We start from the raw sequence: 25932 nt of genomic DNA, 5'->3' as shown, positions 1-25932 counted from the left end.
GCACCAACATCAGCTGAACGGTCATTAAGGAGACACTCTTAGTAGCCTCCTTGGTTTATGTGGGTGGTCAGTTGCTCAACAGTTGTACATCTAGTTGCCCGTACACATCTCCACATCTGTTGTTCACCCCTGGCATCCATGACCCATGGTGCACTACAGTTGCCACACTGCTGGTTTTGTATAGCATCATTTTGCATGCACAGAATATTTTAACCCCGGTGGCAAGCAAACAGTTTCCACACTTAGCCATTTTGAAAATGCTTCCACCCTTAGCCCGATAGTCAATGATCATGTCCTTTTGGATATTAGATAATTCACTCTGTTTCCGCACTGCAACAACTGCACTGTTTGCTGTGTCTCCCCAACAGGCTAAACATATCCTCCACTGCTAGTGCTGCCATTTGCAGTCTGTGTGCGATTATTGCATGATGATGCCGAACGTAGGCGGCAGTCACATTAATGTGAATAGACTAAGCACGCACAGTACATTTTTGTGCTCATTTAAATGCATGAAATTTATTTTCATGAAAGTCTCTCCTGACCTTCTCAATTGCTACATTAGACTTCTTGCCTTAACTCTGTGACCATCTAGAAAATTTTAATCACTTCATTGCTTAATTTTCCTCAGCCTCTCTCTCTCTTATTTCAATAAATCACAGAAAGAAAAAAAATTACACTGCAGCTACTACTTATAAGTATTTTGCAGACTGATTTTAGAGCATTCTATCAGTATAGTTCAAATACTCATACAACTGAGATTTTGTGTCTGAGCATGTATAGCTGAAGAGGTGGTGGTGTCAACTCAGCTCCGGATCTACGTTATTTCTGAACTGGGGCAAAAGTTCGATAGTGACAGCCCCCCCTTCATCCTTGAGCATTTGAAATAGGACATCAGAAATTTTTGCAAAATTGATTTTTCAAAAATATGTTCATTTTGTAGTGCATATCTTTTTGAGAGAAGTTTGATACACAAAAGTTAGAGGAAATGTAAAATACATTATTTGGTCTTAAGTGAACCAAAGTGCAGTGCACGATGCCTCTTCACACAGCATTCTTCTATCACACGTGGCTGTGTTTCACTCTGTCGAATTCAAATTTGTTTGTGGTAAGGATCTATGAGACCAAACTTCAAAATGGTTCAAATGGCTCTGAGCACTATGCGACTTAACTTCTGAGGTCATCAGTCGCCTAGAACTTAGAACTAATTAAACCTAACTAACCTAAGGACATCACACACATCCAGGCCCGAGGCAGGATTCGAACCTGCGACTGTAGCAGTCGCCCGGCTCCAGACTGTAGCGCCTAGAACCGCACGGCCACTCCGGCCGGCGAGACCAAACTGCTGAGGTCATCGGTCCCTAGGCTTACACACCAATTAAATTAACTTAGGCTAAGGACAAAACGCACACCCATGCCCAAGGGAGGACTCGAACCTCCGACGGGGGCAGCCGCGTGGACTGTGACAAGACGCCTCAGACCACGCAGCTACCCTGCGTGGCCCTGTCGAATTCAAACTTGTATATTTTATAATGGAAGCCATGAAACCTATATTCATGACAGCAGAAATGAAAATGTCCAGTGGATCCTCTGCTGCTCCCAGTCAGCCAGTCATTTGTCCTACCCACTGTTAACAAAAACTCACAATTAATAGTGGGTAGGATTATTTGTAACAGGGAGAATTAGAAATCTTCAGAAAATTTGCTCTCTTTATTGCCTATAAGCTAATAACTTTCTCTTTTGTGTGGCATAAAATTAAATATAGGAAACATAAAACCAGTAAAGGCAACAGACAAGCAAGACAGTACACATTTTTCTTCAAAGGTCGCAGCATTTTTCCTCTCTAATCTCAGTACACCTTTACACAGCTTGCTTTCCTTTCTGTCAAATAATCTATTACGTCATTAAAGTTCCTCAAACGTTTTGCTACATGAAAAATAAAAATATCACTGTCGAACACTGAAAAAGCTGTTAATAGTACCAAAGACTGGATTGGTTTGTCGATTTGATTATGTCTACTTTGTCACCGTCTGCCAAATAAAATGAAATACGCATTTCTAATATTGCAGCAATTGTAACACATGCCAAATAAGCAAGGCTGTTTTGGTACAAGTGGTCATTTTTATCTACGTCATTTAATGCCAATGGCCTTGCCACAGTGGTAACACCAGTTCCCATCAGATCACCGAAGTTAAGTGCTGTTGGGCTGGGCTAGCACTTGGATGGGTGACCATCCAGTCTGCTGAGTGCTGTTGGCAAGCGGGGTGCACTCAGCCCTTGTTAGGCAAACTGAGGAGCTCCTTGATTAAAAGTAGCAGCTCCAGTCTCATAAACTGACAATGGCCAGGAGAGCTGTGTGCTGATCACATGCCCCTCCGTGCTGATCACATGCCCCTCCATATCCGCATCCAGTGACGTCTGCAGGCCGAGGATGAGACGGCAGCCAGTCAGTATTGTTGGGCCTTCCAAGGCCTGTTCAGATGGAGTTTAGTTCATTTACATAAATAATACGACAGAATATAATTCACGAAGTCCCAATATTAAATTCCTATTAGGCCTACTACAAGCAAAAAGTTTTATGTTAGGAAATAGTTTCACATTGCATTCATACACTCCAGTTTCTCAAGAATGACGTCGAAAAGTAGTAGTATGAGATTCATGTATAAATTTGGAATCATCATATTCTTCCATATCATTTTTGTGTGATGTCCCTATTTCTTCTCCTTCTTTGTTCTAACAAACAATCTTGTCATCACTAATTGTGCAGCTACTCCTGCCATGTCAAAATTCCATTTTCTTGGATACACCAAGAAGATTGATATGTAACCTTTGTTACTCATTATTCCTGTTAGTTGTTTCTTTCCACACTGGTAGTCTGAATCTAAGGAATTAGCTAATAATTATAATAATGCTGATCATTTGCACACCCAGTCAATCACAAAAACAAACAGCATCTGGCATTCACCCGTTTGGGCTTATTTGGCTCAGCTCATATAGCCCCATATCCTTTTGTCTGCGGGAAAGTTTTTTATTTCTTGGTGCGATGGGGATTCCCCTGGCAGAGACATCATGTACACTATGCACACATCCAAAAATCAACTTAGAATGTGTTCAAAAATGTTCAAAAACTGGCAGCGATGAGTTTCAAAATCATATGAATAATTGGATGTTGGACACTTGGCGAAATAAAGTTTTTCTTTCAAGAATACGAACTTGGCGCCCCCTGAAATTGCCGCCTGAAGCAGATACACCGGTTTCCAGTTGTACAATTAGAGTATCTACCTCAGATCACAGTAATGTTCCATCAGCAATCATAAAAAAGAATACATGCACCATAAAAGAACATGAAAAGACAAAAAATGAAATGATCGTAAGGCACTGTTGGCCGGGATGTCCCATGCGGGGGAGTTCGGCCACCGTAGTGTAAGTCCTTTTTAGTTTACCCCACTTCGGCGACTTGCAAATCAATGATGATGAAATGATGATGATAGACACACAACACTCAGTCATCTCGAGGCAGAGAAAATCCCTGACGAGAGTTGAACCTGGGGGCCCGTGCATGGGAAGCGAGAATGCTACCTCAAGACCACAAGCTGCGGACATGTCTTTTCATTACTCATTACATCCAGTAATGAAAAGACAAAACAATGGTAACAGTTCCTAAAACTCCTAAATTATAGATTCATCCCATGGGACATATGAACAACAGATTACACCCAAATATCCTGCTGACCACTACAAGGGCTAGTGGCTCTATGCAGCTTAATTCATGGGCATGTACTCTTTCTGGTGGCCATCAAAAGAACATTACAGTGACCTGGCTATGTACACTATTCGTAAAGTGCAATGAATTGTTTGCATTCAAAATGGAGCTATAATACTCTGAAACTGGTCTGCATAATAAGCATGTTTATTATAAGTATGAAGAAATTTTTCCCTTATAAAATGGAAGACTGCAACTGTAGGTTCAGTGCATTTCACCATAATGGGAAAAACCCTCAGGAGAAAGACAGACAAGCTTTTTCTGAAGCCCAAAATTCTTCAAGGTCCTAATTAAACTGTTGCTAAGGATGATGTTTTCCTTCTGAAGGTCTACCAGAAATTTGTGTACAGTTTACTCCCAATTATTCAGGGTAATGTGGGGGAGAAGGTGCACAAATAATTGAGATATTTTCAAACATGTATTCTTTGTTCGATAAATTATCCAAATTCCATGCACAGATGTTGTAAGCGGCATTTCAAACTGTTGTTGCAAAAATAATGCTGTCATATTGAAACCCACCCTGGCCCATATAATCTAGAAGAGTATAAACACACTGCAATGTGGTACAATGACTGACATAGTCACTGCCTTCTTCCCCATTTTCACAATCATTTTCCTCTTCTCAGTTTTATTGTTAAGCAGCAGTCCCAATTTTGGCATGACATTTATACTGGAACTGGGTTCACATGCATCGATCTTTAGCCATTCATTCAAGTTTTCTTTGCTGACATCTTCAAAACCATTTAAACCCATTGCCATATTAAAATAATTGTGCACCTGTTATTTCTTCATCACTGAAACCTTGAAAATCACTTTCTTCTATAGCTGGAAGAATTTTCCTCCATGATTGAACTAGTGTATGTGGCTTGAGTTCCTGCCTGGCATCAGAAATCCTGTGCATGGCACCTAGAATAGTCAACTTCTTCCGGAATGCCACCAAATCATCCTCATCAACTAATGTTCTCAGTAGACCAGTCCAGTAATACCATTTTACTGATGTGATTATGCCTTGGCCACTGGCTGTATAATGGCAGTCACATTACAAGGTAAAAAACTTAGTTACAATGAGATCATCATCAGATAAGATAACCCTCTCATCGAGATGTGAAGGGGTGTTACCAAGCAATAGAAAAGCCTTCTATAGCAATCCTTTTTCTTCTAGATGTCATCAAACTTGTGTACAAAATGTGTATGGAACTAATTTTTGAAAACTTCTCTATCCATACATGCTCCTTTTCAGCTGTAATAATGCACAGGGAGATCGTTAGCTGTTATATCGTCGAGTGTTCGGGTTGTCTCTAATTTTCAATCATTAGTAGTTTTACATTGTAGTTCCCAGAAGCATTAGCGGTGCACAAAATTGTAATATATTCTTTAGACAACTCATGTCCAAGGAGCATAAATTTCCCTCTTAAAAGCAGGAGTTCTGGTCGATAGACATTTCCAATACAGACCACTTTTGTCTGAATTTATAAATTTGGTTTCCACAAACATCTGCAATTCTTCCGGGAAGGAATCAACTGCTGCAACATTTGAACTAAGTTGCTCTCTTTGCATAGTAAGTTCACAAATCCTGTGACGCTGTTTGAATTCATTTAGCTATCCGGATGAGGCATTAAATTCTCCCTCAAACCCTAGAGCTCCATGAAAAAATTTAGCTGTTTCAGCTACCATCACTTTTGAAACAACACCTTCTGCTTGTTCATGGCTACACCACTGCAAAAGAGCAGTGGTTCTAGTTATGAACCATCTGCATGAAGAGATCTACATTTGGTCAAATAGATACTGCAAAAGAGCAGTATCTAATTGATCAAATGTAGATCTCTTCATGCTTTATTGTGCTGAAGGTCCATAACTAGAATCGAGTTTGCTGACAGAACCTTGCATTTTCTGTTTATTCTTTTTAATGACCCAATCAGTCTGCATTCCAAAACCATACTGAGTACTTAGTTTCACAGCCATTTCCCTCTTCTGAAATCTTTCAATTAATTCTAATTTTTGTTTTAATGTCAACCCACGTTCCTTTCATTTACAAGTCATCTCTTTTACAAATTTCTTTTAACTCGCTTCATACGCAAATGCTGATTAACATAAGGAAACTTAATCTGTTTTCAATTTACATGGAACAGGCTGTCCAATAACAATGGAAATAGTGCTCTGTTGTCAAGTGACTGTCACTTAAAATAATGGAAATGGCACTTATTGTCATGCAACAGGTTGTTAATTGCTGTTTCCTAGAGAAAAATATTGCACACCTTCTTTTTAATTTTTAAATTTTTAGATGCGTGTATATCCTGCAAACTAGATAAGCTGCACATGAATAATTGGGAGTACACTGAACTTGCAGATTATATTCGTATCCTCCAATTATTTCTGCTACAAGGGATTCAGTTGGTCTAGAAGGAATTCTGAGAAGATCTTGTGGCAAATGTGAGAAGAATAGAGGCATATGCGTGTTAAATACGTTATTTTCCCATTCTATGTGTATGGGACAGTTCACTGTTACTTTATATTCATGCTGTAATATTAGTTCTACACAAACTCTTTGCTTTTATAAATTTGTAATATTTGTTCTACATAAACTCTTTGATTGATTTTATAATCATATCCTATAACATCATACTTTTAATAATATGCAAAGGAGTGGTATTGAGTCAAAGGCTTTTCGGAAGTCAAGAAATACTGCATCTACCTGATTGCCCTGGCTTTTAGGATGTCATGACAGAAAAGTGAGAGTTGGATTTCACGCATTTTGTGAACCCATACTGGTTGGCATGGAGGAGGTCATTATGTTCAAGATACCTCATTATGTTTGAGCTCAGAATATCTTCAAAGATTCTACAAGAAATCGATGGATGCAAGATTGGGAGAGAGCAAAATTGGCAAGATATTTAAATAACACAAATATCTTTATGTTGTTACATGTTAATGTGCTGTGAATCACTCCGTTACAGGTGAGTAGTTCCTGTTCTTGCCCTTGGTCTTGCCACAGTGGTAACACCAGATCCTGTCAGATTAGTAAAGTGGGGTGCTGTCGGGCTCCGCTAGCACTTGGATGGGTGACTGTCCAGGTTTGCCGAGCACTGCTAGCAAGCGGGGTGCATTCAGCCCTTGTGAGGCCAACTGAGGAGCTACTTGATCAACAAGTTGCAGTTCTGGTCTCACAAAAACTGGCAATGGCTGGGAGAGCGAAGTGCTGATCACTCGTCCCTACACATACGCATCCAGAGAAGCCTATTGGCTGAGGATGACATGGTGGTCAGTTGGTACTTTTGGGCCTTCTGAGGCCTGTTTAGTTGGAGTTTATAGAGTTTATTTTGGAGTTCCCATTCTTCACTTTTGTTTGTTGTTCTTTTTATTGACAGGATATAAATGACAAACAATTGCTTTATCAGCTCTACAGAATATACATTGAAAATATAATCTGCCCCTACGTAATTGTGGCAAACTACTGTTGGTGGACGGGATTCAAGTATCTCTGTTAGTAAACTGCCACGTGTAGTTCCACATAACTTAGCTTGCATCATATTCAGCCATCAATTCATACTTTTTAATCCTCCAGATTGTACGGTTTAGCAGTCACCATGAGTATGTACACGTCTTAGATCCCCCCCCCCCCTCCCACACATGCACAACAGTAAATCTCAACTGTTTAATAAATTCACAGAAATACCAGAAGTTGAAAATACTGCTTCAGTTGTAAATTTATTTTACTATCACCACCAGTTTTGGGCTCTCATAAGCCCATCCTCAGGCGTCGCAACTGTGCTGTGGCCCCCTAGCAAACTGCGCCTAGTATATGTCCACCGCGGCGCTCGGGGGCCACAGCACAGTTGCGACACCTGAGGATGGGCTTATGAGAGCCCGAAACCGGTCGTGATAGTAAAAGAAATTTACAACTGAAGCGGTATTTTCAACCTCCGGTATAATGCACAGATGCGCATACTCTTGCAACAGGATTGTTCGTTCACAGAAATAGTTGTGTACAGTGGCACCAATTTATAACTTGCACATGAGGAGACGTGAAGGGAACAGCAGTCTATAAAACTATATTTAGTTAAAATTTTCTCTCTTAAGCTAAAAACTAATGTTTAAACACAACCTTCATCAGATGACTGGTGTTCCGAATGAATAACACTGTCTTTCTCAGCCTCCTCATGACCAGCCGTTAGCACTATTTTGTCCTTTTCATCACTTGCTGCACCTTCTGCTGCATTTTCAAGGCTGCTCATTGTCACATTTCCTGCATTGTTCACAGCTCTGTCAAGATTAAAATGGAAAGCATCCAGAATTGCTATGATGATTCGCACCAGCTGTCTTTGGAATTCAGCAGATACATGCATCTTTCCAAGATAAAACCTAAGTACAGTCTCATACTGGTGCCAAGGAAGAAGACGACAAACCATGCCAACTGCCTGAAATGCAAAGTATCATTAGAGAAAATATTCACACAATCATAGAATCAAAAGTATTCTGCAAATCAAGTACCTGAATTGCAGCATCAACAAGACTATTTTTGTTGGCAAACTTTTCTGAACAAAGGAAAAGCGACGCACATGGAAGAATAAACTGAGTCAATGTCCGAGGAGTTGGTGGTTTTACAAGGCCTTTTGCCACCTCACAGAACCTGAAATAAAGCAGATAAAAGGCAGATAATTACAATATTTGCAAAATATTGAATGCTACCTGCTAACACTGCACAACGCAGAAAGTAATCACTTACTTCAGTAAAGCTCTTGCTTTCCTGTGACTCTGCAAATGAACTATATTTTCAAAGAAGTCCACTTCTGGATCTGTCTTGCTGCTTAGCTTGGAGAGGTCCCGTAAAACTGGATGTAATTCTTCACACTGCCTAGCCTAAAATTAATTACAACACTTAGTACGGCTGAGGCTAAAACAAGTAAGTATACACTATATGCCAATGATGGCTCTTTTGTACACTAGAACTTGGGGTAATTGTTTTTTGAACCAATATTCAAATGAGGAACAAAATTTTCTACTCCATTGTAATGTTGTATATTCATGGCTGAACACAGAAAACAAAAATTCAAATTGCTTGTATGAGCCTTCTTGTTCTTTAAAATAGGTCCAGTTCCAAGCCTAAGTACAATATACAGAAGCCTTTCTGGTAATGCATAACACAAACTCTGCTTCTGAGAGATTAATTTTCGAAGAGGGCATGGAAAATTTATGTTATGAAACTGATCTTTGTGCCACACTTCACAGAAATTAATACAAGATGCCAAAATTCTGAGAGGAATACAAAGAAAAAAAGTAAAGATAATCTCTCTCCATATAGTGGACACAGCGAGTGTAAAGAGGAATAACTGAATTATTGTAATGAGTAGAGTAAAATAGGAGATGGGAGGGGGAGTGAGTGGTAAAGGTACAGGAAGGGCTAGCCTCAAGAAAAAGGATAATATGGGAAAGGACAATGGTCCCAGAGAGAGCTCCGCACCCTGATATGCACAGAGATAGTAGCTTGTTACACATAGTGAAAACTGGTGGGAGGTTAGAAGGGACAGGGAGGATAGAAGGAATTTTAGAATACAAGAAAAGGGAGACCACCCAAAGAAAAGTGTGGATGAAGATTTATGAAAATATGAGGCAAACTAAGGTTAGAGTCAAAGCGTTGTAATGAAGGGTACGAAGGTGGTGTAAGGAAAGAAAAGTGAAAGAGGTGGGAATGGAGGTGGATGCTGGTGCAGGACAGAATGTACAAACATTTTTGCCCAGGGATATGGCAGAACTGAAGGAAGTACAGTCCCACCTATCCAATTCAGAGAAGCTGGTATTAAGGAGGGGGTGGATGGGGCCAGGGGTGGGAGGGGGGGTGCGTTATGATATGGATTGTGATGTATCCATAAGTACAGCACGGGTGACTTCAATGCACTGTCAATGTATAACTGGAACTGTCTGAGAAGTGTAAACTCCTGCAATTCTGTCAGATGTCTCAGTAGATCAATTGATATAATTATGCATACGTTTGGTGAGGTTCCTAGGTGTGGCACAGAAGGATACATCTGCCAGGACAAGGTCATGTGGCATAACATCCATGGCAGACTCAAGGGTTGCTGTAGACCATCATGGTCTCATCTGTCACACCCAGCCAATGTTTATAGCATGCTCTTCAGAGTACCAACTGACAACAACCCTGCGCTATGTGGTTTCCCCTGGACTATTTGCACTATGCTGGTATTTACCATCAACATTTGGGTAGCACATGGACTTGCTTCTCTGCCTAACGCAGTACTGTCTTTGCTCACTATTCAACTGACAATTGTGTTTTCAGTGAACGAATGGACAACATAGGGTGCACTGAGTGTGATTTGTATTTGAGTGCTTCCCAGCCGAACCTACAAAGTGTTCTCCAGCACTAACAAGAGAGTTATTTAAAAAACTTCCAAAGTACTGTACTGGTCACCTCTAGAAGTGCTTTGTTTTGTATATTTCCAGAAAAGTCATAGAGTGTTGCTTTCTGTGATTTATTTGTACATAACCTAAACAATGGTTTCTCATAATACAGCAGATTGGCTGAGTAGCAGATATGCATTTAAACAAAACTTGAAAATGGTGGCTCAGACATAAATTTCCAGCTGTGCATTGGCAATTCACATATTCTTCATAGGGCACAAAAAGATTTAAATAATCTCACAGCTGTGAAATAGTATCAAGCATGTTTTTGCTAACTTACAATACACTCCATAAGATTCTCAAAAAATACATATAGTTTCAATTTTGCACATATTTGTTCTTTTAAAATACATGGTTGATGTATTTTTGAGGACATTTCCTATATTAATGTGTGTATTTGCAGAATTTTAGTACATAAGCCTGGCGTTTTTAACCTATATGAACGCATATTTTGAATGTTTTAATGCATACCTTAAGGCCCTCTAATAATGAGATTTAAATAATCTGCAAAAAATTATAAATATCAGATGGTTGTCTCATTAATCGACATTTGATGTTACAGTACAGAATGCAGATTACCTCTTATAAGTAATTTCATTATTAGGGAAATGGAGGGAAACTCAACAGCCTGACAACTTTAGTATAGCTACTCTGCCAATGGTGCATAATTTTCCATGAATCATAAATGACCTGCCCCACTGAACTTTACAGTTCCCGTATTTCATTGTTCGTCTTCCAGTCTCTCTCTTAGTACTAGTGAGTGGACACAGCTAGGAAATATCTGTGATTACACAAAGATCACAGGCAACCATTTAAGCAGTAGAAAGGTGTTTTGTAATACGTTGCAACTAACAGATTTCAATCAATAGTTCTCAGAATAAGCATTCTTCGTAGGTGTATTAATTAGAAACAATTCTTTATGTCAATTACTAGAAATGTAGGTCATGATTGGAAATTAAAGGGAACTAACAATTTTGCAGAAATCATTAATAATAAAGGAATTAGGCTGTATTGAAACCTATGTGAGTTAACTAATATAGAAGGAGAGAGGGGCTGGAACACTTACTAAGTTAAGGGCATGTAAGGAATAAAAATTAAAAAAAAAGAAAACAGGTAAGCTGATAAAATCAGTTGACAAATAATAATTATATTTACCAATTCTCCAAGTAAGCATAATGATTCATGTCTAACTACTTCATTAAAATCTTTTATCCCCTGCCTAATCAAGTTTAGGAGGGTGTCACTGATGAGAAATTCTCTTTCAGCAGAGATGTCTGAATGTTTATGACACATAACAGGTGCCAAATTTCGTAGGCAGTATCCAGCACTATCTCTAAGAGACATGTCCTTTTCCTGCAACAAAAAGAAAGTAATTGATAAAGAACAAAAAAGCACAGCCACTGTGAATAAAAATTGAATAGTTTTGATGAAATGTGTTACTGATACAGCACTGCATTCAGGTTTTTGGTTATCAGTATATTTAAAAATTGCTCTCTTCCTAAGCCCTCTAATTTCTGTTTTGTTTATTGATCTTACAGGAAGTAAAGCATATGACACATGGTATCATCAAGGGGAAATGCAAAAACATAACGTAAACCAGCTCAAAGTACTGAAGAGGAGTTTTTTTATTGCAGTAGTACATTTGTTCATTCATTCATACTCTGTGTTACATAAATCTTATCAGGACGGAGGGCCTTTACGGGTATGGTATGAGGTAACCACTGCACATTACTGGAAGCCTTCTTTGCAGACCAAAATCTTTGCAGTCTTTTTCTGGTACCTTTCTTCTTCCCTCTGTTCATCTGCAGTTCTCTTTTCGTTTATCATGGAAATCTATAAAGTTGCCTAGGCCTGGTCTGAGATGTCTCTTCAGTTTAATCCAACCTGTTCATAATCCCTTCTCTCATACATGAACCAATTGTCAGAAACCTTAGGGCTTCTGTCAAGTATCCTGAAAATGTTTTGTCAGTCTCTTCTCATTCATCCTCAAAACAAATTATAAATGCAGGTATATTAGCAGGAAAGCGGTGCATTAAAAAAAAGTCATTACCCTTCCTCTTACATTACTTAGCTGCTGTTTTTACCAACTACTTCATACTAAGAATTTATACATCTCTACTGACTACAGAGAACATTATGAACTGTCAATATAAAGTCAAAGTCAAAACCTTTTTTAATATGAACATTAGTGTTAACCTGAAATTGCACCCTCTGAGTCTAAATATTATGATTAATTACAAGGATAGAACTTAAGTACTATATTCTTTTCTTTTTTAATATCTAGAGATTTCCAATTTCCTGCCTGATGTCTGCTGGCAACATGTTAAAATCTTTTGTACTGGACTGTAAAGCTGAATTCTGATTCCTAGACAAGGATGCAAAAGCTACATTTAAATTATTTTCACTTCTAGTATTGTGGGTGCATTTCACAGTTACCCTAAATTCACTCATGCCATTGATCAAAAATACCAAAAGGGGGTAAATATACTGGCACATATTTGTAAAAATACCAAGTTCCCTGAAGACACTTCTACGTATTCTTAAGTTATTGACTTTTTCTCAACATTCTTACTGCACATTTCTCTAGCATAAACACTTTTTTTTTTTTTTTGCACTGTTCCAGAAGATTACACCAAAGGACAGTATCAAGTAAAGGTTTGCAAAGTACATTAGCAATCACACTGACAGGTCAAGAATGTGCACAGCAGGCAGAATTTAGTTTCTTGGTTAAATTAGCCATGTATTGGTGCTCTGGCAGTCAGGTTTATATGTTAGAATTTTCATGTTAATTACCCCAGTTTGTAGCATCATTAGAAGGGGAGAGGGAGAAGATAAAAAAAATAATTTTACTGCCCATACAAAGGTTGTTACAATTAGCTAATAAAAAATAACCTCTTATTGCTATCTGGAAACTCAGTATTTGTATTTACAAATTAATTAACTTACTGATTTTAAGATGTGGAAACAGTTGTGAATTATCATCACACCAAAGTCAAGGTTGATTTTCCCTTCAGATAACATTTCTTTGACTCTTTTGAAACCATCAAGACGCCTGTTGAAATCTGGTTGTTCAATCCATCTGGCATCCCATGCATTTATTTCCATTAAAAGTTGAGCATTAATAACCACATCACTTTTCTGTTCCTTTAAATCTCTTTCTGCAATAGCCATTACCAAATCACAGAGAAGTTTTCGTGGAGTGGTAGCAGAGACTGTACCAAATAATGGTGCTAATGACCTACAATATAAGCATGATCATTATGCTGTAAATTATAATACAAATAATTTTTAAAAACTCATATTTAAGTGGATGAAACATTTCTTATTTTGCAGACAACTTTTTTTATTTTAAAACATCCACATTATATTAATATAATTTTAAGGTCCTTGATAATTTAAAATTAAAAGGCAAATCAAACATTTAGAATTTATATTTATTTTCTCTATACTATAAACTTCATAATTTCAGGTGGATTAAACTGTTTCCTTTACATCACAAGCAAAGAGCATATAATTACAGTACAAAGTGAGTTGGTGCAGAATATACCCAATGTTACAGTTTCAAAAGGTCAGGCTATTACACAATTTGAGCCTATGTAGTGACAATTTTCATATGAGATCCTATTTTTTTCTTCTTTCCTTTATTTTTTTTCCCTAAGAATACACTTATAAGCATACTGACAATGTGTTTACAACTTCCTCTAACTTCATGAATAAGATATAACTGGAAGGAATAATGAAAACCTTAATTGGACAATATATTTTGGTGCTGCTCAAACAACTTTGTTCAGCAACTTCTGCTCTTTCTATAATTTCTAATTTTGGAAACAAATAAATCAACATTATAACATAGTTAACTCCTGAATGTCTTATAGCATAATTTTAATGTGGAACTCATTAATTAGAAAGGAAGCCTTGATTGCACAAGAGTGAGCATTGAAAGTAGTATATTGTGTTCACACACAATCATCTTGTGGACATTTTTCGGAAAACATTAGGCATTTTAACACAGCTGTTCTTCACAATTGCTACATTCACAAAACATATTCTTCATAAATAATTCATTACAATTTGAGAAAAATATTTTTGTCCTCAGCTAAAACCTATCTCAATCATTACTAAAACTATCTGTGTCTCCAAAAGACAATTACAAAATTCATTGAACATTTATCCACACAGCATAAAATTGTAAAATATGATTCCTCGCCAGTCTCGTGTCATACTCTTGGGTGTTAAATATGCAAAAGCTAGTATTCAGTGGAAGGGGGCTTTATCCAGCCTGGAGCCAATGAGACTGTCTCTCTTTAATCCATCTAAAGTGTTTTGGGGTCAGAGCCTTTTAGACTGACTTAAGGAGTAGTGATTCTCCTGTGACAGCTGGTGTTGTACAGAACTTGGAATAAGGAGTGCTACTGGTGTGACAAGGGAATGATCAGTGAGGATGCTAAAGCTGACTGAGTGGTATGTTTAAAGATTTTTGCGAGCTGTTAGTAGCTCTCAAGATTAGGCCACCAGCCTATCCAGATGTAAGAGGCAGTCATGTGCCCTCTGGAATAAAGATGTTTAACGTTTCTGAAGTCAGTAGTTAGGGAACCTCGCTTAGCAAGGTTATTTTCAAATACAATAAAAGGATGTGTTGCTATATGCAAGTGTTGAATTCTGATAGGTAATTTACCAGTTTTCTACACAAGCATTGAATTTCAGTGAGTGAGCACTTCCTTGATAAGCAGAAGCTTCATGTCACATCATGGAGCCCCAACCAGAGGTGGGGTTTTAATGAAAAAGGTGGACTTGACGAGATCTAATTGAAGCCAATAAATTAATTTTGTTTCTGCAGAAGCATTAAGTATGGTGTTTCTGTGTGGCTTTTGATGTATTTACTTTGAGCTATTATCCAGTAATGTGTAGTGCCTTGAGGCAGAATTTGTTTTCTAGTACAGTAGTGGGATTCAGAACATACTTGAACACAGTTATGTAGCTACACGGCATTAATCAGTGTGCTGCATTTTGGCCATGGCTGCGAGTATGAATTTGTATCAAATTACAGCCTCTCTGAGGACAAGATTAAGAAACGTTTCAAAATGTCTGACAGACAGCAAAGCAAATTTTAAATCTACCATGAAATCATTTCTCTTGTACAACTACTTCTATTCCATAAACAAATTACAAATTAAAAAACTGGAAGCATGTGAGTCTGTCTTTCTTTTACTTCTTCTTCTTCTTTTTTTTTTTTTTTTAATTATCAGTTATTATATGAGTAGTATGAAAGACTAACATATTAATTGTTATTAATATTTAACTGGTGTGTCATTTAGTGACTTTTAAATAGCCAGCTTGTAGCCATACCCACAAACAAAATGGGTACATGGCCAGCAAACTGACTTGGTCCACATTTACGGAAAAAGTAATTTTAAAAAGTCTATAGTAATCAACTTGCGATTATGAACATTTATTGACAAAAATAATTTAAAAAATTATTAATAGTTTTTTACTTTGCAGTCTGCAAAATGTGTTACCTTGTGATGACAAGTGTGCAAAGCACCAAATGCATGAGTTTCACATTTCTGCAGGTTTATCATGAAATACAAGCTAATTTGCCACTTTGCTGCATATCAGTCGCAACATAACTACTTCAGTCAAAAATGAATGAACATGTATATGCTTCATAAGTGATGAGTAGTGGGCAAAGCAAAGCCATCTGTCAGAGTCTCCACGTCAATGTCATAAAGAGTTCAAAGAAAAAATACCATCTTCAACAAACAACAAACCTGAGGTATTTCAATGGATATGCAATGTTCTTGACAAGATTAGTAATGGTTGTGAAAAGTTGAATCACAGTTTCTTCAGCTGCAGATGCTTTTCTGTTAAGTGTGGGTAATAACAGTTGCAGCAAGAGCTCACTCGTCGGTGGGTCATGCACCAGCTCTGATACTCTTGCAAGCACTTCTAAATCACGGTGACCAAGGCCTGCTTTTGATGATGAGAGCTTGCGCTTCAAATGTTCTAGTATTGCTGGAACATGTGGCAACAGCAGGCCACTCCCATAGTTCACTGTTAACAAAGCACAGTATTAACTTTAAAATGGATTTCATATGTTGCTATTTAAATATTATATCATTAAACCTTCATACTGTTACTTAAAACAATGCCCATACCAAACACATAGAAGTCTTCTGTACAACTGTATGCAAAGATTGACAAAGATGAAGGACAAAGTGCCTGCTGTTCTGTGTCAAATTATGGACTTATGAATATAATAATGAAGAAACACTAAATTAATGCCTTTTTTATGCATTCATCTACAGATAAGTTGCTTAGCATTAGCTGAATACATGAGGGTGGATCTACATTTTCTGGGTGATTTCTAAAGCTCACTTCAACTTACCAACATTCCATTTGACTGCATATTCAAGTTTACCATAAGCATTCAATTGCATATTCCATCTGTTGGGAAACATATACTTTATTTTGTTGTTGTTGAATAACATTGTGATGGTACTGAATGATTGTAGTTCGTGTATGCTTGAATACACACTAAGAGACAGTGTCGTCGCAGTTCAGTGGTCATTTAAATGGCAGGCTGGAAATTGCATTTCTTACCAACAATTTAAAAAGGTGTACAAATAATTTATTCACAGGTTGCACTTGCCACCAAGAAAAAGAAAGATTTGAAATTCAAGTGTAATTTTGATAGTCAAGAAAGTGACGAAGCTTCTTAGAGATCACAACAAAGTCACTGTGCACAGCAAGTGGGCAGTTACAGCTACCTGCATCCACAGAGATAAAGATTCCATTGAAGAACTGCCACTGGATCTTGTAAACCTAAAAATGATACATAAACTGCAAACCCAAGTATACTGTGGGAGCGTGGGAGTAGTCAGTGATGCATGCTTCGTTTACTCCATTCCAGTGCAGCGGTCGTTAGATATAAAAAAGTTTTTACTCTTTGACTGTTAGTTCAGTTAGTTGTCTTTTCCGAGTCAGAAAAATAAAGTATTTTATGCAAAGCTGTATGTGGGTTTAGTATGTTGCCTACATAATTGGTGATACCAGAAAAAATAAGAAGAGCTCTTGCATTTTAATATTGTGCGGCAGTTTCACCAAAGATGGAAGAAGCTAACAAAATTCTGCAAGCAACAAACGACGAGATATGACGGCTAAAGCAAGAGATTGGCTTTTGGAACTTACAATGCTGAAGAATGATACCAAAATGGAATTCATGGATTTGCAAACTCCAGTAGTAGCAACCACATCACGAGCATACTCATTTGCCGAAGATTTTTCATGCACGAACATGCTGTTGGCTGTTGCAGTTCAGAGCACCTCCATTCAGGCCTACACAACCACATGTTTGGTTTGCAATTATAGAGAATATCTTCGAGTAACAAGGCATTACTGAAGATCACGAAAAATTCACTCTCGCATTAGCAACCTGAATCAGAGGGCAACAACAATAGTCTCTGATATGATCATACATCTGCTGCTCCAACAATCATACAAAACACTTAAAATGGCATTGATCGCTTGCTGCATGAAATTACCTGAACAACGACTTTCCCAGGTGATGTATCAGGAGAAATGCAGGGACAGAAGCCTGTCTGAATTTTGGAGGCATTTACGCACTATAGTCGAAGCAACCACGATACCCAATGAATTGTTACTGCATGTCTGGTGACAGCAGCTTCCTCATCAAATTCCACTGATGTTGACAGCGTACGAAGCACAGTCTCTCAACAAGCAACTGCAAATAGCTGACACAGCTTTCACTACTCTACAGTCGACACTCATAGCATCCGTAGCAACGTCATCTGCCACGTCTGCAACAGAGCCAATGATGACTCATCGGTATGGTTAGAAGAACTGAAGTTAAGCTATGCAGCCACAGGCTACAGACAAAAACCAGGCATCACCGAGGGGATCAGGAAACTGCAAGATGCGATGGAAAATATGGCTACTCGGCTGCATAAGTTGGAGCTGCAGACGTCCACCAGGCCCATCAGTAACAAGAAGAGGTCACACTCCAAACAGGATCAAGCTCACACCGACAATTTTTGCTGGTATCACTGACGATTTGGGCTCAAGCTATGAGATGCACAAAACCTTGTGGATACCCAAATGGCAAGGGCAGCATGCTCTAGGCGTCACGGGCTGCAGCACTCACAAATGGCACCATATACGAATGAGGATCTGGATGACTTGCAGGCAGCAACACGTACAGTCAAGGTAAGGCACTTGAAGGCTTCCTGTATGCTATACCTTTATGCAACTTTGCATCATCTTGGGAATATAAGCTAACAGCGCACGGATTACAAGTGGTTGATAGACTCTCAGGCCTTAACTTCATGATAGGCACCAGCTCAGAAGTGAGTACCTTGCCGGCTACGAGCTTTGTTAAGAGGGACATGTGGGAGCCTTTGAAACTGACAGCAGTTAACAACCCATGTATAAAAACGTATGGTTATAAAGAGCTCACAATAGATATTGGTTTATCTACTCGGTACCAGTGGAATTTTGTAGTAGCAGATATTTTACAGCCGATCTTAGGTGCAGATTTCTTGTCTCATTTTGCACTCACAGTGGACTTGGCAAATAACTCTCTCACTACCGGATCAAACAGGGCCATGATAAAAGGTTTTTGGTGCAGTGTGGCAGAGGCTGTTTTAGGAGTAGTCAGTAGTTCAGCTATACAGTCCCCCCAACAAGAAGCCATAAAGACTCCAGCAGTTAAACATAATACAGTGCATTATATATGCACCACCCCAGGTCTGCCGGTATCAAGATGCATCCACAGATTAGCCCCACAGCGATTAGCGTAGACAAAAGCGATAATTGAGAAGATGCTCCAGGCTGAGTAATTAGAAGGTCTGACAGTTCTTGTGCGTCCCCTCTCCATCTAGTGCCCAAGAAAGATGGCACATGGCGTCCCTGTGGTGACTACTGCCAACTGAACATGAGAACAATCTTGGACAAGTACCCCATACCAAACATAAAAGAGTTTATCTATGCTATAGCGGGTGTGAAAATATTCTCAGTACTGGATTGTCATAAGGCATACAATCAGATTCCTGTGGCTCCAGCAAACGTGGCAAAGACAGCGGTGATCACGAATTACCTTTCTGTTACGCATATCTGGATGATATTTTGGTATCCTCAACGGATATGTAACCACACGACAGACATATTCAGGAGGTACGACAGAGGCTCTATGCATATGGAGTTGTGTTAAATAAACGCAAATGCGCCAGGGGCAAGAGTCGGGTAACTTTTCTCGGCTATATAGTCTCAGCCGACAGTATACAGCCATTATCAGAGAAGATCAACATGTTGTGCAACCTACCCAAACCTACTGACTACATAACAACTTAGGCGTTATCTTGTGATGGTATATTTTTACCAGCATCATTTACCAATTGCCATTGAAACACAGGAGCTGCTTACGAATGCACTGGATAGCAACAATACCACAGGCAAGCGAAAGCTGCAATGGACACCAGAAATGACCAAAGCTTTTGGCGATTTACAAAGAAGCTTTGAGGAGGCAGGATACTCACACACCCCATACCTGCAACACCGTTGAGTATTGTAATAGATGCCAGCCAGGTCGCAATTGATGCAGCCTTGCAACAACAAGTCGATGGGCAGTGGGAACCTCTTAGTTTCTTCTCAAAGAAGCTGCAACTTCGACAGAAGAAATGGAGTGCATATGAAAGAGAGTTGTTGAAGTCATGCCATTAACAATTTTCACATATATTGAAACAAGGCCAGTAACAATTTCCACTGATCATAAACCTATAGTGTCAGCTTTCAGCAACATCAACAATAAGTGCTCGCCAAGGCAGTTCCAGCACATAGAGCTTTTCAGTCAATTCACCACAGATATAAGACACATCACAGGTGTGGAGAATCTGGTTGCAGATTACTTTTCTCATGTTTGCGGTGTGACCAGACCAATAAATGATGAAGAACTCACGACATTGCAGAAAATTGATCTGGATCTACAGAAGTTACTGATGGACCACACAACAGGGTTACACTTAAAACCGATACTCATGCACAGGATGAAGTTATAGTGTGATATATCATGGCAGAAGCTGTGCCCATACATTCCACAATGATTCTGTAAAGCAGAATTTGACAGTGTTCATGGCCTGGTGCACCCAGGGGCATATGCCACAATCAAGTTACTGACAGCACATTTCGTCTGGCCATCAATTAAAAAGGATGCCAGCGAATGGACTTGTGCATGCCTACAATGTCAGTGCTGCAAAACAGGGTGACACATTCATGCGGAAATTGGGAATTTCACAGGATCACCTGGAAGATTTGCCCATGTCCATCTGGATGTAGTGGGTCAACTTCCAGTTTCTGATGGCTAGAAATACTTGTTAACAGTGGTAGACAGATGCATGAGATGGGCGGAGGTCATTCCAATCACTGACATAGCGCCAGAAATGGTTGCAAAGGCATCTGTCTCTCAATGGTTAGCTTGCTTTGGGTGCCCCCTTCATATCACAACAGATCAAGGCCACCAGTTTGAGTTTAGTCTGTCAAATGAGCTAGCTAATTTATGTGGGTTCTAACACCACCATACAACAAGTTACCATCCAGCGAGCAATGGTATGGTGGAGAGGTGGCACAGGACGTAGAAGGCAGCTCTCATGTGTCATCAGAGAAGCTGGACGGAAGCCTTACCATTGGTTCTCCTTGGATTATGGACCGCATACAACATGGACATCGGTGCCTCAGTGGCGGAATTGGTGTATGGGGAACCACTGAGAATCACGGCAGATTACCTAACTGCTGCCTCATCACCAATGCCAATAAACCTCTCATCACTGATATGTGAAATCCGTGAGCATGTGGAGACAATGAGAAGGTCTACGGTACCTATATGCGGTAAGCGACCAGTTTTTTGTGCATAAGGCATTGGGAGATTGTACACGTGTCATGCTCTGCATAGATTCAGTCAGAGCAACACTACAACCTTCACATACTGGACCTTATTGAATCATATGACACAACACCCATACTACGGACATCTCACAGAATGACAAAACTATTAGTGTGTCCATAGAGAGGGTAAAACCAGCATGGATCTTACCAGAACTGGAGTATGATGACACTCAACAGGATGAGAAGGACCAAAGTTTGGAACTCACTACTCATGATATGGCAGAAGAACCCATGGCAAGAGGACATGGAACCACAAGGAAACACAACATAAGAGCCCACACCAGCTCCCTCATCCTCGCAGCAACAAGTCGTCTGTCGTATGAGAGCAGGGAGACAAGTCAAGTTTAAGGACCCATTCATCCCGGGTGCTCTGCACTTTGGGGAGGTGTGTGTGTGTGTGGGGGGGGGGGGGGGGGCTGTGTGGTGACATGAGAGTAGCCAGTGATGCGTGCTTCGTTTACTCCATGCAAGTGCAGTGGACATTAGATATAAGTTTTTACTCTTTGACTGTTGTTAGTACACTTAGTTGTCTTTTCCAAGTTGGAAAAATAAAGCATTTTGTGCAAAGCTGTATGTGGGTTTAATTTGTTGCCTACAATCCAATAAAAAGGATGGCATTTTTAGAGAATTTGATGACCATTACTGATCAGGATGAGGGTTTGCTAAATTAATAAGTCCTGCGAGGTTGCACCATGAAGAGGGCACTGAGCTACTAGCCTTCACCAAGAGTGGTCCACCAGTTGGCTCAGTAAAACATATTATGCAGGGACAGATGTAAATGTAATGTACTGCGAATACATAGAAAGAAGGATCCTTTATTGTATGATTATATGATAGTGGAACAAACACTGGTAGCAGTTACTTCTGTAAAATATCTGGGAGTATGCGTATGGAACGATATGAAGTGGAATGATCACATAAAATTAATTGTTGGTAAGGCGGGTGCCACGTTGAGATTCACTGGGAGAGTCCTTAGAAAATGTAGTCCAGCAACAAAGGAGGTGGCTTACAAAACACTCGTTCGACCTATACTTGAGTATTGCTCATCACTGTGGGATCTGTACCAGGTCGGGTTGACAGAGGAGATAGAGAAGATCCAAAGAAGAGCGGCACGTTTCATCACAGGGTTATTTGGTAAGCATGATAGCATTACGGAGATGTTTAGCAAACTCAAGTGGCAGACTCTGCAAGAGAGGTGTCCTGCATCGCGGTGTAGCTTGCTGTCCAGGTTTTGAGAGGGTGCGTTTCTGCGTGAGGTATAGAATATATTGCTTCCCCCTACTTATACCTCCCGAGGAGATCACAAATGTAAAATTAGACAGATTCGAGCGCTCACGGAGGCTTTCCGGCAGTCGTTCTTCCCGCAAACCATGCGCGACTGGAACAGGAAAGGGAGGTAATGACAGTGGCACGTAAAGTGCCCTCCGCCACACACCGTTGGTGGCTTGCGGAGTATAAATGTAGATGTAGACTGTCTGTGATATCAAGGACATACCTGACATGCAGAAGACTGATCCACAATTGACCAGGGCTGATATATTGCTGTCAGACTCTGGCTGTCTACTATGACTTCTGCTTATGCACTTGTACTATACCTGGTTTACATTCTGGCCTGGGTTTTAATTGCATACTACTGATGATCACATATGGACTATTTTTCTGAAAACTAGGATTTTACTATGTGCATATGTGAGTGGGTGTTTTATCTAATAAACATTACACGTTCCAAGCTACCACACAACTGACATGTCATTTATCTGGAAAAATAAATAGTTACAATTAGCAGAAAGTGAGGCTTCACTGGAATAAAACTAACACAGGAAACATGAGTGTGAAATATTGAAACATTGGTCAATGACACAACCTGTAGTGTTGGGGGGAGGGTCAGGACACTTAAATTAACCCTTACAGGGTTAATGTATAGCTCACTTATCAGCCACAAACAACACTTTCTGAACAATGCTGTCCTGCTTATTTCTCAGTGTGGTATTTCATCCTGTATGTTTCATTGTGGTGAAAGTTTATATCTCTCCATATCCAGTGACAATGCTAAAATCGAGATGTTGGACTGTCACAATGATTGAAATTACCACAACGGATATGCTAGAGGCGGCCAGATATGAGAGAGATATCTATTGTTGTTGTTGTTATTATTATTACTCACGGGGCTCACATCGTGTAAATCAGGTCTGTGGAGGAAAAAAAAAAAATCAAATTTTCCTTATTGAGATGGTAGAAGATCGTGTACTCCATGTTAGTAATAGTGCAGCCTCATGTAATTACCTAGTGAGTCCTTCCACATACCCCAAACTTTACAATAAGAACTTTGTTCATTTAGGAGACAAAAGTGCATTATGTAACATTTTGCATTCAAGACATCCAAAAATTATGTGAAAGATATCCTGCAACTTGAAGAGGGTCAAAATGACAAACATGGATAGTTTGCTTCTCTTTGAGGAATTGTTTCTTAATTTACTCTGCATGTTAATGTAAGAACAGCAGTTCTCAAATACTAAATACGAGTGTTCCAGTTTCTTTGAAATCACAGCAAACTTTCAAATGAATGAAGTCCCAAGTTCACGTCAATGGCTGACAGTGACTGAAGGGAAGAAAGAGGATTGTGGCTTAATGTACTGTCAATGATGAGGTCATTAGAAGTGATGCACAATTTTTGATTAGGGAACGGAATCATTCATGTCCTTTTCAAAGGAATCAGCCCAGCATTTGCATTAACCAATTTAAGCACACCACAGAAAACAAAAACTGCACTGAAACTTCCTGGCACATTAAAACTGCATGCTGGATTGGAACTTGAACTTGAGATCTTTGCCTCTGATGGACAAGTGCTCTACCAACTGAGCCACCTGAGCAGCACTCACAATCTATCCTCACAACCTTACTTTCGCCAGAACTTTATCCCCTACCTTCAAAACTTAACAGAAGTTCTCCTGCTATACTTGTGGCACTGGCACTCCTGGAAGAAAGGACACTGCAGAGAAATGGCTTAACTAAAGGCTGGGGTTGGTTTCCAGAATGAATTTGTATCCTACAATCGAGTGTGTGGACAGGGACTTTAACCACTGTCCTCCCAAATGCAAGTCCACTGTCTTAAACACCACACCATTTCACACAACATGAATGACAATAGAGAAAAATAAACTCTGCTGTTGCTGTCTGCCTTAGAAGCATGTCAACAGATTGGAGTAAAGACATTCTCAAAACTTTTAGAGTGACTTCTACAATCAGTGCAGAATAAGACGAGATCATATGCCACAAGCTGTTTAAATAAAGTGATAGTCATCTGTGAATTTCCACTTTCACACCTAGATTTTGCAAAATGGGTGCTTAACAAAAATGGGCACATAAAATGCTGTTTTATGACAAAATTTTACACACATATAAAATTCTTACATGATAATTGTGAAACAACATCCTCATCTACTGGAAGTACAAAATTGACTTGCAATGGAGGCACAAATTTTCCTCCTTCTTCTGGAGTTTTTGTGTTGTCTTCTTGTTGCTTTTGATGATCTTGTAACGTTAACAAATTCTCCACTATTTCTATGATTCCACTCCGCACGGAACTGTGTGTCTTTTCTCCAAGCAGGAGCTTCATAATATATGGTAATGGACTTACATCTGGATTGCCTCTTAAGTGTTTTGCAAACAGCACAAAATATCTGAAAATAGAAAAAGAAATCTTAAAGGTTTAAAAGTTTTTTTTGGTTACATAGAAGAAAAATTTAATGATAATCTGTCTAAACATAACTGGACCTAGTTCTGTCAGCTTCAGCAACTGATCACAGTTCACTGGTTGCTGCACCAACTTCTTGTATCTTCCATCACCCACATGCTTCCCCTCTGCCATACCAATATCTGATGGTGCCATGCAGTACTGCTTTTCACCCAGTAAATGTAGCCGTGGCTAGCCCTCTCCCATAGACGGTGGTGCCCAGTCAGGATGAGAAGACAAGGCTGCTCTTCACAAGTCTTTCCCTGTTTTCTGGAGTCACTTCCTTTGTTCAGTTGGAGCTTAGTTTCATTAATTTATGGCTGCTGGTAAGAGTTATCCCACTGCAGCTGCTGCTGTCGGCACCGTCTCTGTGACGGTAGCTGCAGCAGGGCTGGACGTCCTTCTTGTGCCCAGCCCTCTCTGTGGTGCCACCACTGCCAGCACTGTCACGGCTGTCCCTTTCATAGCTGTACCCCTCATGGTTGCCCCTCTCTTTGACGACACTGCCTGCACCTTTATTGGTACTGCCATGGGCACAGCTATCACAACTGGCCCTGTGACGAAATCACTGCTGCCACCTCCACCAGCACTGCCAAGGCCTTTCCTCTCCAGCACCACCAATGCTGTTGCTTTCTCTGCGGCCATCTCTATGGCCACTCCCACCATCGACATCAGGCCTCTTGCCAACACCGCTGCTGTGGCTGTGGGCACGACCGTGGCTGTCCCTATGGCTTCTCCTGTGTTTTTTGCAGGCCTGCTCTTCAGGGGCAGGCCCAAAACAAACACAGGAGGAGCCACAGGGACAGCCACGGTCATGCCCACAGCCACAGCAGTGGTGTTGGCAAGAGGCCTGATGTCATCCCAGCTACTGCCACAGCCATCTCTTCTGGTTTGCCCACTCTGCACTACCACTGCCACAGAAATGCCATGGCTGTCCCTCTTGTGGCTGTCCCTCTCTGCAATGACGTTGCCTTCATCTTCGTTGGTATTGCAACAGGCACCACACTCATGGCCAGCCCTCTCTGCAATGACACCACCACTGCCACCTCCACCAGCAATGTCATGGCCATTT

General features: G+C 39.9%; 1 protein-coding gene and 1 pseudogene across 1 annotated transcript in view; one reads left to right on the top strand and one right to left on the bottom strand.

Moving 5' to 3' along the window:
• LOC126223916 (small subunit processome component 20 homolog) overlaps positions 1–25932 on the bottom strand; it is a 206637-nt gene that overhangs the window by 95951 nt on the left and 84754 nt on the right. Inside the window, exons 17-23 of the mRNA XM_049942200.1 lie at positions 24539–24807; positions 15943–16225; positions 13121–13412; positions 11330–11527; positions 8484–8617; positions 8249–8387; positions 7863–8175 (exon numbers count right to left, since the gene is read on the bottom strand). Coding sequence (XP_049798157.1) covers positions 7863–8175; positions 8249–8387; positions 8484–8617; positions 11330–11527; positions 13121–13412; positions 15943–16225; positions 24539–24807 — 1628 coding nt within the window. The remainder of the gene's footprint in view (positions 1–7862; positions 8176–8248; positions 8388–8483; positions 8618–11329; positions 11528–13120; positions 13413–15942; positions 16226–24538; positions 24808–25932) is intronic.
• On the top strand, positions 2138–2255 carry LOC126211256 (5S ribosomal RNA; annotated as a pseudogene).

The sequence above is a fragment of the Schistocerca nitens genome, chromosome 1, assembly GCF_023898315.1.
Source record: "Schistocerca nitens isolate TAMUIC-IGC-003100 chromosome 1, iqSchNite1.1, whole genome shotgun sequence".
NCBI lineage: Eukaryota > Metazoa > Arthropoda > Insecta > Orthoptera > Acrididae > Schistocerca > Schistocerca nitens.
Note: the sequence above shows the minus strand (reverse complement) of the source record. Positions and strands in the feature narration are given on the sequence as shown.